The sequence below is a fragment of the Sebastes fasciatus genome, chromosome 5 (genome assembly GCF_043250625.1).
Source record: "Sebastes fasciatus isolate fSebFas1 chromosome 5, fSebFas1.pri, whole genome shotgun sequence".
Classification (NCBI taxonomy): Eukaryota; Metazoa; Chordata; class Actinopteri; order Perciformes; family Sebastidae; genus Sebastes; species Sebastes fasciatus.
This window is the reverse complement of record NC_133799.1, coordinates 33,151,607-33,167,941: the sequence shown is the minus strand read 5'-3', so window position 1 is coordinate 33,167,941 and position 16,335 is coordinate 33,151,607. Positions and strand designations below refer to the sequence as shown.

At 44.0% G+C, this 16,335-nt stretch overlaps 2 protein-coding genes across 2 annotated transcripts in view; both read right to left on the bottom strand.

Moving 5' to 3' along the window:
- Positions 1-155: 155 nt before the first annotated feature.
- LOC141768516 (desmoglein-2.1-like) lies at positions 156-16,100 on the bottom strand. Its single transcript, XM_074636869.1, has 14 exons — positions 15,950-16,100; positions 13,132-13,254; positions 12,824-12,979; positions 12,483-12,624; positions 11,745-11,905; positions 10,282-10,416; positions 9,872-10,057; positions 8,930-9,447; positions 7,731-7,873; positions 7,043-7,264; positions 6,345-6,587; positions 5,540-5,670; positions 5,018-5,341; positions 156-4,592 (listed from the first exon to the last, which is right to left on the bottom strand). The coding sequence occupies exons 1-14, from the start codon at positions 15,992-15,994 to the stop codon at positions 3,423-3,425; spliced, it is 3,699 nt and encodes a 1,232-aa protein (XP_074492970.1). The 5' UTR covers positions 15,995-16,100; the 3' UTR covers positions 156-3,422.
- LOC141768529 (desmoglein-2.1-like) overlaps positions 156-16,335 on the bottom strand; it is a 45,965-nt gene continuing 29,785 nt past the window's right edge. The window contains exon 15 of the mRNA XM_074636911.1: positions 156-2,900. The gene's annotated coding sequence lies outside the window, so the exon portion shown is untranslated. The remainder of the gene's footprint in view (positions 2,901-16,335) is intronic.

Genomic DNA, 16,335 nt, shown 5'->3' with positions numbered 1-16,335 from the left:
ACATCTCTGTCCCCATGAATTACATTTCCTCTAACATGTGTCAAATATATATAATAAATATATAACAATATAAATAATATAAATATACATAACAAATGGCACAACTTATGTATTATAAGATCTTATGATAAAAAAAAGAATAATTCACATTAGAATATGTTTTCTTATTTTATTAAGTAGGAAAGAATAGTTTAGGAGTTTTGGAGACACGACAAAACTAAAAACAGACTCAAAGCAAATACAAAATGACTACAAAGACACACAAAACAATTAGAAAGAGACATGAACGGTTAGAAAGAGACATAAAACAATTACAAAGAGACACAAAATTACTACAAAAAGACACAAAGCAAATAAAAAGAGACACAAAACAATTACAAAGAGACACAAAATGACTAAAAAGAGACAAAACATAAGAAGACACACAAAACAACTACAAAATGACTACAAATAGAAACAAAACCACTACAAAATGTCCGCCCCTGGATCACGTGGCACACCCACTTTTTCTGACACACACCCAGCGTTTTTAGTTTTTTCTTGCAACGCTAGTGAACGAGACTCGCTCCCCCCAACCACCTACCTTAACCTTAACCACCTTAACCATTCAAGGTCAATTCACCATATTCACATGGCAGCTATTTTGCTCTTACGTCACACTCAGGGTGGGAAGGAGTGTTGAAACTAGTCAGACAACTACATAGCTATGGTGAAGTGGTCCAAACGTTTGACCCGTTCACCGCAGCGAAGTGTTGACACAATCAAACGTGGACGGATAGTTCTGTGAAGATCCCCAAAAGAGTCCAAACAAAGAGATACAGCGACTGGACTGAAGGTCCACGATGTTGGGGTACGCAAGTCAGATGTTTGGACCACTTCACCATAGCTATGTAGCTGTCTGACATGTTTCCGGAGATCCTTCCCACCCTGAGCGTGACGTAAGAGCAAAATGACTGCTGTGTGAATATGATGAATGCCTAACCTTAACCATCTCGCGAGAGTTTCGCAACTTTTGGGCTACCTTCTAGACATGACCCTCATCAGGGGGCTGGAAGTATCATGGCAGTTTTATACTATCTGACTGATATCCTCAGCACTAAATCCTCAGACTGTTGTTTGATCGGTTGCCATAGCAACTATCCAGGTGAAGTTAAACAGCAGATATATAAAAGTCTTTGTGGTTGATTCCCATGTTAGTTTGGTGGGCTGTATTTAATGAGAAACCTATTTCCTGATTCCTATTTCCATTTCCACCAGGAGAGACTATGAACAAAAGTTTTACCATTATAAATTAATACAGTGCCAGTGGGAACTGAGAGGAAGGCCAAACAAAACTTGCTCTCTACGTTGGGCGTCTTGTGAAGAACTCAGTGCGGTTATTCACAAAGCCACTTTTATACATTTCAACTTTTTATTCTTTGCTGCAGATTCATTAAATGGGATAATTTATCTAAAGCCTAGCAGTGGTTCATGTGCCACAATGACAAGAGTACAAAGCTGTTTTTAAGCCCCCGAGGTCCAAGGACAACAGTTTGAAACATTCGTATATACAGACATTAAAATATTACCAAGTTCCACAGGAAGGAAGACATTCAGTGGAACAGTAAGTGTTACGGTGTTTTTCTTTGACATTGAGTTTTTGCAACAAAACAAATGACTCAAAGGAGGGCTGTTAGTTGACATAAACAGGCAGGCAGGGCGTGGTGCTGTTTTCACTTGAATCCAGGTGTGTCTATGAGTCATGAAGCCAGAGCATGAGAATGCTATTGGTGTCAGTCAGTCTCTGTTTTGGGACTTTTAGTGCCATTGGCAATTTGGCACATGAAGAGAGATATTTAATTTTGATGGTGTCGGTGTTCTGCTTCACTTCTCAAAAGTTTTTTCTCAGAGCCACATCAACCATCTGAGAAACTGCAATCAACTGGAAAAGCTGAACGATAAAACTGAAAGGGAGTTGAGTAATCGCCGGTAGATTTTTACACTGTCACATCAATTTCTTGAAGATAGTCCAAGTGCCCCAAAATAAATATATGATGATCAAATATATGGGAAAAAAGCTGAGAAACAGCAGAGTTGAGGTGTGCCGCTGTGTGTTGTCCAAGGAGGGTGTGGACTGCAGGTTACAGGGGTGGAGTGAATCTATTCAGTGTCCTCAGGCTGAAAACTGGTTTTACAGGAAATTGAAATGAATGAGCAATCACTCACACACAAAGAGAAAACAGACAGAGAGAGTAAGCTGCCTCGACACGTCTAGTAATGTTTACTGAGAAACTAGTATGGCCTTCAGTGACCCTCCCTGCATGTCTGCATGCTGAAGTCAGCCATGTGGTTTTTCTTCAGAAACATCTAGAATCCCTTAGACATCATAACTCTTTACTGTCTGAAGCATTTATAAGCAGCATATGAACACTTAATAAATGGTTCATAACAGCAGATATAAGCGCATTTATTCACTGAAATATTTGTCAACAATTATAACTTCTGTTAACACAACATACTGTAGCTTTAGTCGTATTTAATGATGTCATTACACTCGGTTACATCCTTACAGTTGGTTTTAGATTGATCAACTGTTTAAACAGTTTCAACTGGTTAGATATGCCACATTTTGAGCTTAATAACTCAAGGTCCACTTCCTAGATTTCTTCCAGACCTGTCAGCCACATCTCATGGCCTTCAGTTGAGCTCAGTTATCACAGACGGTGAAGAAGAAGTATTTATGATTACTGGTTAATTATGGTACTGGGAGGGTGGTGATGTAGTACTGGGAGGGTGGTGGGTGGTACTGGGTGGGTGGCTGATATTTTTTTATCATTTACCATTTTACGTATGTTTGTGTATTCAAAATTAAACAGAGTTAAAGATGGTACTGTAACAGGTGGAGCAATGATTGGTGATGTCTAGTTAAAGAATCAGAATCAGAATCAGAATCTTGTCTATTGCCAGGTGTATCAGGTATACACTAGGAATTTGCTTTGCTTTGTTGGTGCAAATAGGCAGCAAAAATAACAATAGAATAGTTCAAAATGTCAGAATAAAGTAAGAATACCAATACAATATAAGATATAAACAAGAAATAAACATAATATAAACAGATAGTGCAAATATTGCCAGTGTACAACAATCAGGTACCAGAGAGAGAGAGAGAGAGACAGAGAGAGAGAGTGTGTTTTCAAAATTGAACAGAGTTAAAGATAGTACTGTAACAAGTGGAGCAATGACTGGTGATATATATTGTTAACTTTGCTGAAAACTGTACTGTCAAATTTAAAAGAGGGATTATGGGGATCCTTCCCTCTCTCCATTAGCAGTCTTGCATTAGTTGAGTCCCACAAGCATCCCATCACCACCTGGACCAGGCCAAAGGAACAGTCTGATTGGCATCACTGGAAAGATCCTCTCTTGTCCTGACAATCTCTCATTTAGCGAATTTCTCTTGTCTCCTGCACCACCACCTTGCTGTAGGTGGGGATAGAACTCACTGTGGTGGTAGAGGAACCCAGCGTGCCGCTCTGAGGACCCGTGGATGAGCTGCCCTTGCTGTAGAGAACTCTTTGAGACCCAGAGAGAGACCCAATCTTCTGGGACGGACCTCCTGCCTCCTGGACCAGCTGCCCTCCACTGCTTGTTGGCCCTCCGACCACCAGGACGCTCTGAGATCCTGAAAGCCTTCCTGACTGCAGAGTGCCCCCCTGCACGACACCAATCTGGCTTCCATTCAGCCCTTTCATTGACCCTGCTGGGACCCTGCCCTCCACCACCATCATGGTCTGGGAGCCAGAGAAGTTGCCAGCGTGGACCAGGTTGGCACCGCCGCCTTGGATTCCGCTCCTCTCCACCAGCATCATGTGCGGGCCCTGGGCTTGTCCGCTGGACATCATTGTCTGCCCTTGTACAACCATGCCTTGGGCAGGTCGAGTCTGGGTGCCATTAACCAGTACCATGCCCTGCAGGTTGGTAGCTGGTGCCTCAGCCAACAGCACAGTGTTTTGAACCTGTGGCTGGACTACGTAGTGCATGGGCTGCATCACAGGGGCGGTGGTGTAGTAGACAGGCTGCTGCTGCGGCTGTAGCAGGAGCATTTGGCCTTGATTTGCCATCCCTTCCTTCACTATGGTCATCCCTGTACTCACTGAGGGCATCCCTTCCTTCACTATGGTCATCCCTGTACTCACTGAGGGCATCTCTTCCTTCACTATGGTCATCCCTGTACTCACTGAGGGCATCCCTTTCCTCACTGTGGCCGTGCTTTCCTTCACCACCTCCGATACCTCCTTGACCACAGTCTGAGGTGCGGTCGGCTTGGGTAGAGGGGGCAGCTGTTGGGCAGTCATCAAACTTGACACTGAGGTCTGAGTGTTGATGGAGGCACTGGGCCAAGGAGTGAACACTTCATTTGGGATCTTCTTGCCTCCGCACACTTCAGCCAGGGTCTTGAACTTCGTCCCGAGGTCATCGAGGAACCGCAGGTCGTTGTCAGACTCCAGGAGGCTGCAGCAGCCCACTGACCCAGCGAGGGAGCCCTGGCCCTCGTAGTCATAAACCAAAAGACAGTCCTTCACGCCAAGGTTCTCGTTATCGCTGAGCACCTTCTGTTGAAAGAGAAAAAGGAAAACCACCAAGGTTATCTTTTTTTGTTGACTGAGCAGTCAAGTTTATTGGCATTCATGATGCAAACTCTGTTTTAATTTAATGAATGTAGAGGTGTCACCAAAAAGGTGTGTTTATAAACTGTTAGTATGTCCATTAACACACAGTGAGTTAGTTACCTTAAAGGACTCTTTAGAATAGGTTCTTACGAGTACAGGCCAACCTTAACCTTTGCTTTAACTGACAGGACAAGTGCACAGCGTGATTCTTTTGTTACTGCACAGACATTTGCAGTTGAGCTATTCAAAGTATACCTCTTTTGTTTTCCAAACATATGAAAACAATCAAATTAATTACTTCCAGGATGACAAAATCCTACCATGGGTTTCAGTATGTAAAGAGTAGAAATATGTAAATGATTCCCCACCTGAGAGTAGTACTGTCCCAGAAAGTAGTCTGGCAGAGCCATGCCGTCATACATTCCTCCACCTCCTTGTGATTCTCTGCCATCAAACTCAGAGTGGAAGACACTGCCGCTCGTCTTGTTCATCGTCCCCCACTCTCCCTGGCCAATTCCAAAAGCCCCACATCCATAAGCCCCACTTCCATTAGCCCCAATTCCATAAGCCCCACTTCCAAAACCCTCTTGATAGGCAGCCCCGTTCATCCCATCAACGACGGATTTCTGGATATCGAAACTTTGGATGGGCACCACTGCCTCTTGTGTTGGCATGTTCAGCAACGGCACCGCCTATAAAAGGCCAATGGTCCAAATGTTAGAGAACAGAATCAACAGTTATTCTGCTATTCTGCTGCCTGGAATTAAAAATAACTCAATGCAGCTTTGAATCAGATATCATCTCAGTAGCAAGTGGACAGAATGTATGCCAATAATCCTGTCGTCAACACTGAAGGTTGTGTGTTTGAAGGGTAAATATGTTGGTCTTACCGTGTTCTCTCCCTGACCCTCGGTGTGGTAGTTAATGAGGTGTGATTTGGTCTCGAAAGGCATTTTAGTAAAGCCCCCTGGCAGACCACCAGCCCCGCCACAATGGCAGAAGAGCAGCAACAGAAGAAAGACTGTAAAACAACAACAACAAGTTTTAGTCAAACTTAATGACTCCTAAAATGTGGTGTGGGGACTGCAGGGGTCCCTCAGAAAAGAGGGTGCAGGTACAGTTGACCTGGCAAAGTTTTCTTTTATGACAGGCAACCATGTCATTCTTTATGACCAACACTGGTGTAAGCTGCATGTTGTTATTCGCTTGACTTCAGTCTGGCCACAGATTTGTCTACTGCCATCTGCTGGATAGACCCATGATCAAATCTAAAAGTAAAGGGATCCGAGAATTTACCTTCAACAAAACTGTGGCTGTTAGAGACACACTATGTTAGAGACACACTATGACACACTATGTTATGGATAAATACTTCATACTTGAAGCCACGTTTTCAGGGGCTCAAAATCTCCAGTCAAGACAGTGTAGAGGGTATTAATGCCCCAGGAAGTCCTTTTATGTCACACTTCTGTTTTTGTCTCGTGGGGTTACAGCTAAGAACAATACCCTATTAATTACAAGGCCATATACTGTTCATGGCTTGTGCAACTCTGCAGGCATTATTGGCTTTTATCAGCCGACATATATGTGGCTATTCACACACATATTTTGGGCCTTTTCAATGAAACTCAACCTGTCTGGGGATTGTCTTGAACACACAACCCTTCATCAGAATGAGCATGACATCATACTTACGTAGTAACAGCAGCAGGCCCAGGAATAGCAGTCCGATGCCTCCAGGTCCTAACGATGCTCCTTTGTCGTTCTGACCTTGGGCCCCTCGTTTTCCACACACCACCCCTTCCTCACAGGTGCAAACTTGGACCGTCGCTTTCTGTGGTTCTGGACAGAACAGTCCCTGCTGGTCCGTCACCATAAACTCCACCTCATATGAACCAGGCCACATGGGCTCTTGGGCCCTCAGGATAGCTGCAGTGGCTGCCGGCAACAGGACAAAATTATGAAAAGTGTGTCAAGTCAATATGCTTTATGGTATTCTGGATTAAAGACTTGGTCAAATTTGAATTTAAATTTGTTAGTCCTGTCACAGCATCCTCTGCACTCTGAATCACAAAGTAAATATTATGGTTTGAAAAATCGACCCAGAAGTCTGGAAGTTTGAGTTGGGAAAAGTATGGAATATTGAAATGGAAAATGTGTAGGAACCCTGCTAGTCAAAACAAGCTTAATGATAGTTTTTAGGTCATAAATTGTTATTAACTCGTATGTAGAATTTGAAAATGTTTCACTTTGGCAGCCCCTAGTATTAAAACAAAGAAAGACATCTGTGGCAGACACCAACACAGAACCATTTCTAACTTCTATTTGTATGTTTTTATATCTCTTATATACTATTTACACAACTTTTGAATGTTTGGCAGTTTCCTCCTCACCATTTAAATGCTCCACGTGCCATTTGCCCTGAGTGCCCTCTGGTTTGACGGCAAAGTGAAACGGAGGCCCGTTAGGGAAGTCATCATCATCTTTACCGTTCACGATAACACTATCAGCGGTGGTACACATAGTCTGGAAGGTACTGGTCAGGGTGGGGCAGTTGTCATTAACATCTTCCACCTCGATGGCTACTGTGCCGGTCGCTGTTTTAGAGGGCATGTCTGTGTTGGAAAAAAACAGAAATAAAACAGATCATCATTCAGCTTTTCGTTTGTTTGTATTTCCATTCTTCGGACGCTTCATTCGTCCTGCTGGGGGACAACGGGTCCAACCATTCTGTGTGTCCATTCATTGTCTATAGAGCAGCTTCACACTTTATACCCTATGACATCACCAGTTTGAGACGGTGAGGAGCTCAGGTTCACACATATTGACTGAACTTTCCTAGGCCATGGAGATAACATATTGGAATCCTTCATTTAGGTGGTGTTCTTCTTTAACGGCATTTCCTCTAAAGCCATCCTCTGAGCAAACTTTACATTTCAGCTCCACAATTGGCAAGGCTGTATGATTAGCAAAAAGCTTGATGTTTCATACTGTCCCGCAGCTACATTTCACTAAGAATACTAAATAGTATTACATGTAAAACATCTGAAGCTGGAGTAGAAACATGTTGGAAACGTGTACCTTCTGTAATGCAGAGTACTTCAGCTAAATATGTGCCATTGACCAGGAATGGGGATTCTCTATCAGGCATCTTGTTCAGTCTGATCTCAGCTGTCTTTGGGTCGATGATCAGCCAGTTGTCAGGGTCGGAGTTCTTGGCATACCTAAAGCAGAAACAAGCTGCGTCAGTTATTACCACGGAGTGTAGACAATTAAAGTGGAAGTGAAGCATTCAACCAAGTTAAGCTGCTTTACTAAATAGATTTCCACTCTAATGAACAATTATGTAACAAACATGACAAATGGCAGCATTTAAAAGAAAAGAAGAAGCCTTGTTTCATCTTTCGTGGCAAGAGCGCCGCCATGTAGCAGTACTGTAGTCAGTGACATCACCAGGTTGGTTGGCTCGGCTGAGTTACACAGATACAACGGTAGAGACCGTAAAAGACAGAGAACGATGAGACACAGGACGGAAGAAGACAAAAGAGGGGACACTATTGTTTTGTTCCTGGATGTAAAGATGAGTTTTACAGTTTTACAATGTTAAAACCAAGGACAAAACAGTCCGTTTCATAAACTGAACCTGAAACGGAGATCAGTAACGTTACTGCAGCGCTGGCTAGTGGCACTGAAAGAGTCCTCCGACAGGCCAGCTGACTGTCTCCCCATCTCCCGTCCTCTCTCCGCAGGAGATGGGGAGACAGAGACTGGTGATCAGAGAGGGGAAAGGACGAAAGATTGAGAGACAGCCAGCTGCAGAGTGCCTTTACTCCCACTAGCCAGCGCTGTCGTCAGTAACGTTACTGATCTCCGTTTCAGCGACAGTTTATGAAATTAACTGTTCGGTTTTTACATTGTGAGACTCATCTTTACATCCAGGAACAATACAATGGTGTCCCCTCTTTTGTTTTCTTCTGTCCTGTGTCTCCTCAGTCTCCGTCTTTTACTGACTCCACCGTTGTATCTGTGTAATCAGCTGAGCCAACCAACCTGGTGACGTCACAGACTAGGGTACTGCAACATGGCTGCGCTCTTGCCACGAAAGATGAGACGGGTCTTCTTTTTTCTTTTAAATGCTGATATCTGTCATGTCTGTTATATAATTGTTCATTAGAGTGGAAATCTATTTAGTAAACCAGCTGAACATGATGACCAATTCACTTCCACTTTAAGTTGACATTGAAGTTTTAACTGCAGAGGCTTTCATGTATAGCACTGACCTGACATTCTCAGCTGGTTTCCCAGTGTCTTCATCTGTTGCCTGGTATTGGGCAATAACATCCTTAGTGGTGTAGCTGCTTCCTTCTGAGATGGGAATAGCTTTGACTTTGGGGTCAAAACTTGGCCCCTCCGGCTGGTTCTTCACATTGATTTTAAGTGGATAGGTTTTGAATGTGGTCCCACCTAGCCATGTTGTTGTCCCACTTCCCCCACCAGCACCAGTTGATCCCCCTGTTCCCCCTGTTCCAGACCCACCTCCCACACCAGCACCTGCACCAGTTGGTCCCCCTGGTCCCCCTGACCCGCCTGCTCCCCCTGCCCCGGCTGATATCCATCCCCCACCTGCCCCACCTGCCCCAACTGCTCCACCTGCTCCACCAGCTCCACCTGCTCCACCTGCCCCCCCTCCGAAACCTATACCAGCTCCAGCATTTGTCGCAGATCCATCATACGATGGAGCCACGTTCCTCACAGCTAGTCCTAGGTCAAGGTTCTTCATATCCTCATAGTCCACAGCCTGTGAAATGACACAAGCACAAAGTTTTGCTGTTTGTGTGTATTTGTCAATACAGGCTCAGACAATTCAATAAAATGAGGACTGAAATGCAGACGTGTTTTATATCCATCCATAATGATAAGGCTGTGTGCCATTGATGAGCCATTTTCACTGGTTCTTCACATCATCAAACAAAATGTACTGTGTTATTTTTAGATTACAAATGAGCCCAAATGAGACTTCAGAAGGGGGCCTTGGGTTGGTGTCGACCCTGTGACTTGCCATCTTAAGACTGCACCCCTGCAAGTATGTAAAATCCCAGAATGCCCCTGTCTAACACAGGCCTATACAATACATTTCCACAAAACATACCACTTACCACATTTATCCCACAAAAGACTGAGATACTAACCCATATGATTCTTCCAAAGTGAAAGTGCAGTACCTTGTCGAGCATTAGGACGCCCTCGTTGGTCTTGGGGTCTGTATGGATGCTGAAGTACCCAGCCTCGTTGCCTTTGACAATGTCAAACACAGCTTTCCAGTTGTCTGTGTCCTTCAGGTCCAGGTCCTCTGCTTTGATCCTCATCACCTCCACATTCTGTGTGTTCTCCTCAATGCTGCCCTCATACTGCAAGTACAACCCAATATGAGATCAAAGTAACAGGGTTCATTTCTGTTCATTTGTTGATTAGCATTTCTTTGACTTTAATCTTTGATCTGTGACATAAGCATGTCAACATTTCCAATTTGTTTTCCTTAGAAGAAAACACGGAGACCGTTCAACCCCTCATGGAAACCATTTATTCTACAGTACCACATGTCAATACTGAAGAGTGTGAGAAAGAAATGTACCTGCTCTTTTTCCAGAGTGGGAAGGTTGTCATTCACATCTCGTACATTAATGGTGACTGTGCCGGTTCCACTCTTTCCCCCTGGTTTGCCGTTTAAGTCCTGACCTTTCACTGTCAGAGTGTACTTATCTGCTTTCTGAAATTAGAATGGGAAGAGTTAGAGCAGGGACTCAGGACTTTGCTGTATGTTTCAGTCAAATTCCCAAAATTATCTAATAGGATGGCAAATGATGAAGCTACAGATTGTATAGTACTTTTAAGCACTATAGAAAACATGTGAGGCATGCACATTACAGGTGTAACTCCCTAGAAACTTTTAAACTAACTGTTGTCAATCTAAAATAAAGACAGATTCAGCAACTGCAGGATTATTTCTCATAAAACGTTTTCAGAAACACATTTCGGCAAACTATTTTCGTAATATATCAGAAAAAGGTTTCCAAACAAGCCGCCGTGTTGGTTCCGGTTTAAAAGCTGGGAGCAGCAGCCCACGAGGGAAGGTGTTCGTCCAATCAGGTGGCGAGTGTCTAGTGGCAGCCCATCAAGCGTCCAATGCTGGGAGGCGAAGCGATCCGTTGAGTCCAATAACACCCCTGTGGACACGTACCATTATACTCCCAAATGAACGCGCACACGGACAGCTGCAGACACCACAGACGCATAGTAGTTCTGTTTATATTGTACACTTGGAGGACGTGTTCCACACATGTGCAGTAGATCACCACAGTACCGCGTGGACTTGTCCGGACTTGTCCGCATGACTATTACGTCACAACATATTGGCGGTACGCAGACGTCCACACAGAGCTTATGTGTAAGTCCTCTGATGATAAAATTTACATCACGGGGACCCTAGCGGACCCAAAAAGTATAACTTCAGCTTTAAAGATAGGGTGAGAAGCCCAGACATCCGGAAGGAGCTCGGAGTAGAGCCGCTGCTCCTTCGCATCAAGAGGAGCCAGCTGAGGTGGTTCAACATCTGATCAGGATCCACTTGGACGCCTCCCTTTAGAGGTTTTCTGGGTACGTCCAACTGGTAAGAGGCCCCGGGGTAGAGCCAGAACAGGAGAGATTATACATCTGGTCTGGCCTGGGAACGCCACGGGGTCCCCCAGGAAGAGCTGGAAAACATTGCTGGGGAAAGGGACGTCTTGAATACCCTGCTAAGCCTGCTGCCCCCGCGATAAGAGGAAGAGGATGGATGGAAATGTTGTCCAATATTAACTATGTATAGGTCACTGTGTTGTGTTGGTAGAATTAGCAATAATAAAAGTCATGAGGGTGAGAATGGAAAGAAGTAAATTGACATAAGGCATGGACTCCACCCCGTTGTTACCAACATGTCATTCTTGACTGAAGATGATTGGTGATTGGATTAGCAATTGACATTGATCAGCTGATGGACTGCAGAATTTCAGTTCTCTGGAATTGGCACTGGCCATTTCGATGCAATTCATACTGTACCTCTCTGTCCAGGGCAGAATCTTTGACGTGGATGGTCCCATCCGTGGTAATGTAGAACATGTCACCAGGTGGGTTCTGATCAACGATGGAATAGGCGATCTGAGAGTTCACATTCCCTGGTTCATCAGCATCAGTTGCAGTTATTTTCATAACTGAAGTTCCTGTAAGAACAGCATTAAATGAAACAGTCAATAAATTCAATGTCGGTAAATTCTACTGTCTTCAGTCTGGTGTGCTCTGATGATAGCAAACTGAGAGCAATAAATGTTGATGTGAAACAGACAAACTGAGCTCATTAAAGAGGACATATGCTTATTTCCAGGTGCATACTTGTATTTTGGGTTTCTACTAGAATATGTTTACATGCTTTAATATTCAAAAACACTTTATTTTACTTCTCCCGAATGGTCTGCAGCTCCTTTTGAATTCCCCTCGGGATCAATAAAGTTACTATCTATCTATCTATCTATCTATCTATCTTTTCACCCTCTGTCTGAAACGCTCTGATTGGTCAGCTGGCCCACTGTTGTGATTGGTCAACGGAACCAAACTCTTCAGACTCTGCTCCAGCTCCGCTCTAACTAGCTTCGAAGGCGTGCCAAACTAGCTGTCATGCGAATGTGTTACTTGATGACATCACCATGTTACAGAAGAAAAGGCGGGACTTCAAACAAAGCATTTCAGGCAGTGGGCAAGTGGGAATTTGTGTGATTTGTCCACAAAAGAGGAAACACTAACCAGCAGCACTGAGCTCCTTCACCTCCCCGGGCTTTATGACTCCAAACACTGGTGCCTTGTCGTTCTCATCGACGACCTTGATTCGTAGGTCAATTTTTTTCTCTGCCTCTCTGCCATCACGGTACTTAGCAACACCAGACAGCTGAAACAGAAGCATTTCTTAAATGTTGTTGTCTTTATCATCTGTTTTAGCACGTACACTTGCATGCGTTGCAAGTAGCTGCCAAATATCTCAATATGTGACACGAAAAGCACCAATTACTGCAGCTTATGAAGGGAAAAATGACATCACAGTCCAAAAAGTACAATAAATAGAACAGAAACTGTCATGTGTCACTCACAATGTACGTATCGATTTCCTCCCTGTCGAGTATTTTGGTCACCCTAATTAATCCAGTTTTATGGTCTACTACAAACACGTGGAAGGGATATTGATTTGCACCAATACCTTCCAGAGAGTAGTAAATATTTGAGTCAGTTTCAAAATCTGACCGAATCTGAAACACAAAGCAGAAGAAGAAAAAAACTTGAAGACATTTGCAAAAGAAAAGCACATGAGCCCTGCAGGTCCATGCATGTCTGTGGTCAGATAGTCCCCTCTTTGTCTGATTGTTCCACAGTTAGTGGGTATAATTAATCAGTGACTCACCTTGGCAATAGACTCCAGTTTAGTGTAGTCCACATTTTCGTGCAGTGGCTTTGGAGGGAGAATCCATTCTCTTCTTTTTCTTACCAGATTGTCTCCAGACTTAATAATCACCACAACAACAGCCTGCAACACAATAGATGTAATGACTTCACAGGGAACCCTCACTTAACAGATGAATCCATTTGTGTATGTAGGTAAAGTCAGCTGCCTATCACTTAAAGGTACTGTATGTAACTTTTTACACGTATAAATCTTTTTTTTATTGCAAATGAGAGGACAGGTTGTAACCTAACCTAAAAAATTAGACCTTAAGCGACTTTCTGTGTTTCCTCTATCAGCCTGTAGACTGCTTTTAATGTGAAGGACTGGAAGGACACCAGGTCAGTGTTCCAGTGGATGTGACGTGCTCGCGCGTCCTTTCTCTCTTCAGTTCAGCTGAAGAAATGGAGAAACGACCAGCCCCCATCACAACGCAGACTCAAACAAAATAAACATGGTATAGTCGGCGAGATGTCAGTCGAGCACGCGTGTACATGCCCAGACAGTCCTGAGAAGAAGTCTGATCTTTATTTCATGTAAATAAAGAAGGGGAACCGATGCAGCTCTAACCTCCTGCTGCTCCGGCACAGTTCAGTCTGGCTGAAATTTGACCTGCCAGTTTGAGAGAGCGGGTGGGGCTGACTTGTTGTTCAGGGCCTACTGACGGCCGCCTTTCATACTGTCTATTGCTGCTCGGTGAAAGAATACAAGTGTAACCACGGCATGTGTGTGCACGGTGTGAGAAGCATGAAGCGACAGCATTCTACGTGTTGAAAATGACGATACGGCTTTCATCAAACACTGAACTGTCTTTGTCATCAGTCCTCGTGTTGATGTACCTGTAACTCCACTTCTGTGAGTAAATCCATTCATCATCGGTCTTCATCAGAGCTTTAATGGGATTAACCAACAGTGGGGCCCATTTAACCGTGTTTCCACGGCTGGTAGTACCCCCTTAGTGTATAGGCGGGATTCTCAGCTGATCGCAGTAGCGACAGCATGTGAAACCGCCGTGACATCATCTTCAACAGAACACTCGCAGAATCCTTGCAACGACAACCAAACAGAGGAACTTCCGCACTTCCATCTGTTCTACGGTGTCATGTACGCTGGAGTTTTGCGAGCTGCCATTGTTTAAAATGTAACTCCACCTTCTAGTGTCAGCTCAGCTTGCTTGGAACCTCGACTGAGGTGGTGCCAAGAATGGAGTGGTTCTATTGGTACCATCCACAACTTCTGCTAATGGAAACACAAAAATAACCGTTCTAATGTGTAAAAAACTGATCTGAACTGTACTGGACTGGACTGGACTAAACACTGGACTGCTGGGAAAAAAAATGGTTAATTGGTTATCGTCACTCTTTAATCCACTACAGAAGTGAATCCAGTGTGAGTCATAAGAGAGACTACTCTGATCATAGGTTTCACTTCCTCCACAGTTATCTCCTCAACTGTAGTTGACAACTAGAATTCTGGTCTTATCCATATCTAACAACAAAAATCTTCTCAGACAGGGGGTCCGTGACCTAATGTGTATCAATTTAGGGGTCCTGGACACGATAAAGGTTGAGAACCACTGGTGTAGAGCACCACAGCTTTGATATTCAAAGTATTGTGAGGCCCTCTGTGTGAAAACATTCACACCTGTCTGGTCAGGTACTTGGAGACCACTCCCAGCAGATTTACTGAGCCTCACCTATTCAGTCAATGCATGGACATGTCAGGATGACACGTGAGGTATGGTCGACTCAGAAAGGAGTGGCCTCTCATCTCTCAGTGAGTAGGGAGGACAAGATCTTACTCATCAGATGCATGGCATGTGTGAGAAAGTTACTGAGCACAAAGCATTCAAACGTGATCTTAATTATTCATGTAAGACATTATCTCTATGGTCATTGCTATCCTTTCTCTCACTCGGATAATTATTATTAAAAGTTACGATACCAGTACCACTAGCAACCAGTACCCTTGAAGTGATAGCGATACCAATAGAGTAGCCTACCGAGGATTTGGTGGCATCTCGGCATGCTGAACTAACTAAACACGTCAAATATACCACGGTCTACTTCACCACAGCACAGGCCGTGTGAGTTTTAGCTGCTGCGGTAGTGGGCCAATCACACGTTGCATTAAACCGAAGAACGCTCGTGGTGATTGGCTGCGAACGAAACCATACAAATTGTAATTTTCTTTCTAGATCTGGGTACAAAAAGGATCAAGCAACAAAATGATAACCTAGTATGGTATCTGAACTGCACCGCATAATACTTCTGATTAGTTCTGATTCGTAATCGTAGTTCGTAGTTTTTTATGATTCATCCTAAACACACTGACCACAGATGGATTTCTGGTTACTAGGCCTTGTTTTATCAAGGCTGATGATTAGAAGTACACTTTCCCATGTAAACAAGCTCTCAGATGATGTTGAATGAGAAGTGAAGTGATGTCTCTAACTTGTGAAACTCAACACACCTGTCTGTTGCCATGGCAGCCAGGTATTTGTCAACATAGACAAGATCATTAGCCTGAGAGGTAAATGTGTTTCAGAAGATGAGGACCAGTGGTGTGGACAGGTGATCGTACTGGAAGTACTTGTTTCTGAACGCGGATTCTTTGTCAGTTGTTGAAACTTGAGTCCTCTGGCTCCAGGCAGATAACTAGGCTAAAGGTTTATAACAACAGTGAAGTAGAGTCGAGACCTATCTAAACCACATATAGAGTTAACTAAACAAGAGCGTTTCTAAAACACAGTAGGAAACTCCACAGGTAGGTTACTCACCGCACATAGCAGCAACACAAAGACGGGAGGAGAAACCCGAGTCATGACTGGAGAGAAGTCCTGTTATCCGTATCAAGTGAACCAGTAGAGTCCCAGTGGCGCCAGTAAGAGTTCCCGACAGACTGTGAGCTGATGGAGGCGAGGAGGAGGCTTATGAATGAGGAGGAGGAGTGCTCCACCACACACACACACACACACACACACCCTCAGGATGGAGGGTGTGTGGGTGTGTGTGTGTGTGAGAGTGAGAGTGAGAGTGAGAGTGAGAGTGAGAGTGAGAGAGAGAGAGAGAGAGAGAGAGAGAGAGAGAGAGAGAGAGAGAGAGAGAGAGAGAGAGTAGCCTATATTAATTCTGGGTCATTCCTGTTATGCAGCAACATTTCTGC

Excerpts from the sequence above, each read along its gene's own strand:
- LOC141768516 (XM_074636869.1), bottom strand. The coding sequence starts at position 15,994 with ATGACTCGGGTTTCTCCTCCCGTCTTTGTGTTGCTGCTATGTGCG. Across the intron at positions 10,058-10,281 it reads CCACTCTGGAAAAAGAGCAG|TATGAGGGCAGCATTGAGGA; the intron begins GTACATTTCTTT and ends TTGTACTTGCAG. Across the intron at positions 6,588-7,042 it reads GCACGTGGAGCATTTAAATG|CCACTGCAGCTATCCTGAGG; the intron begins GTGAGGAGGAAA and ends TGTTGCCGGCAG.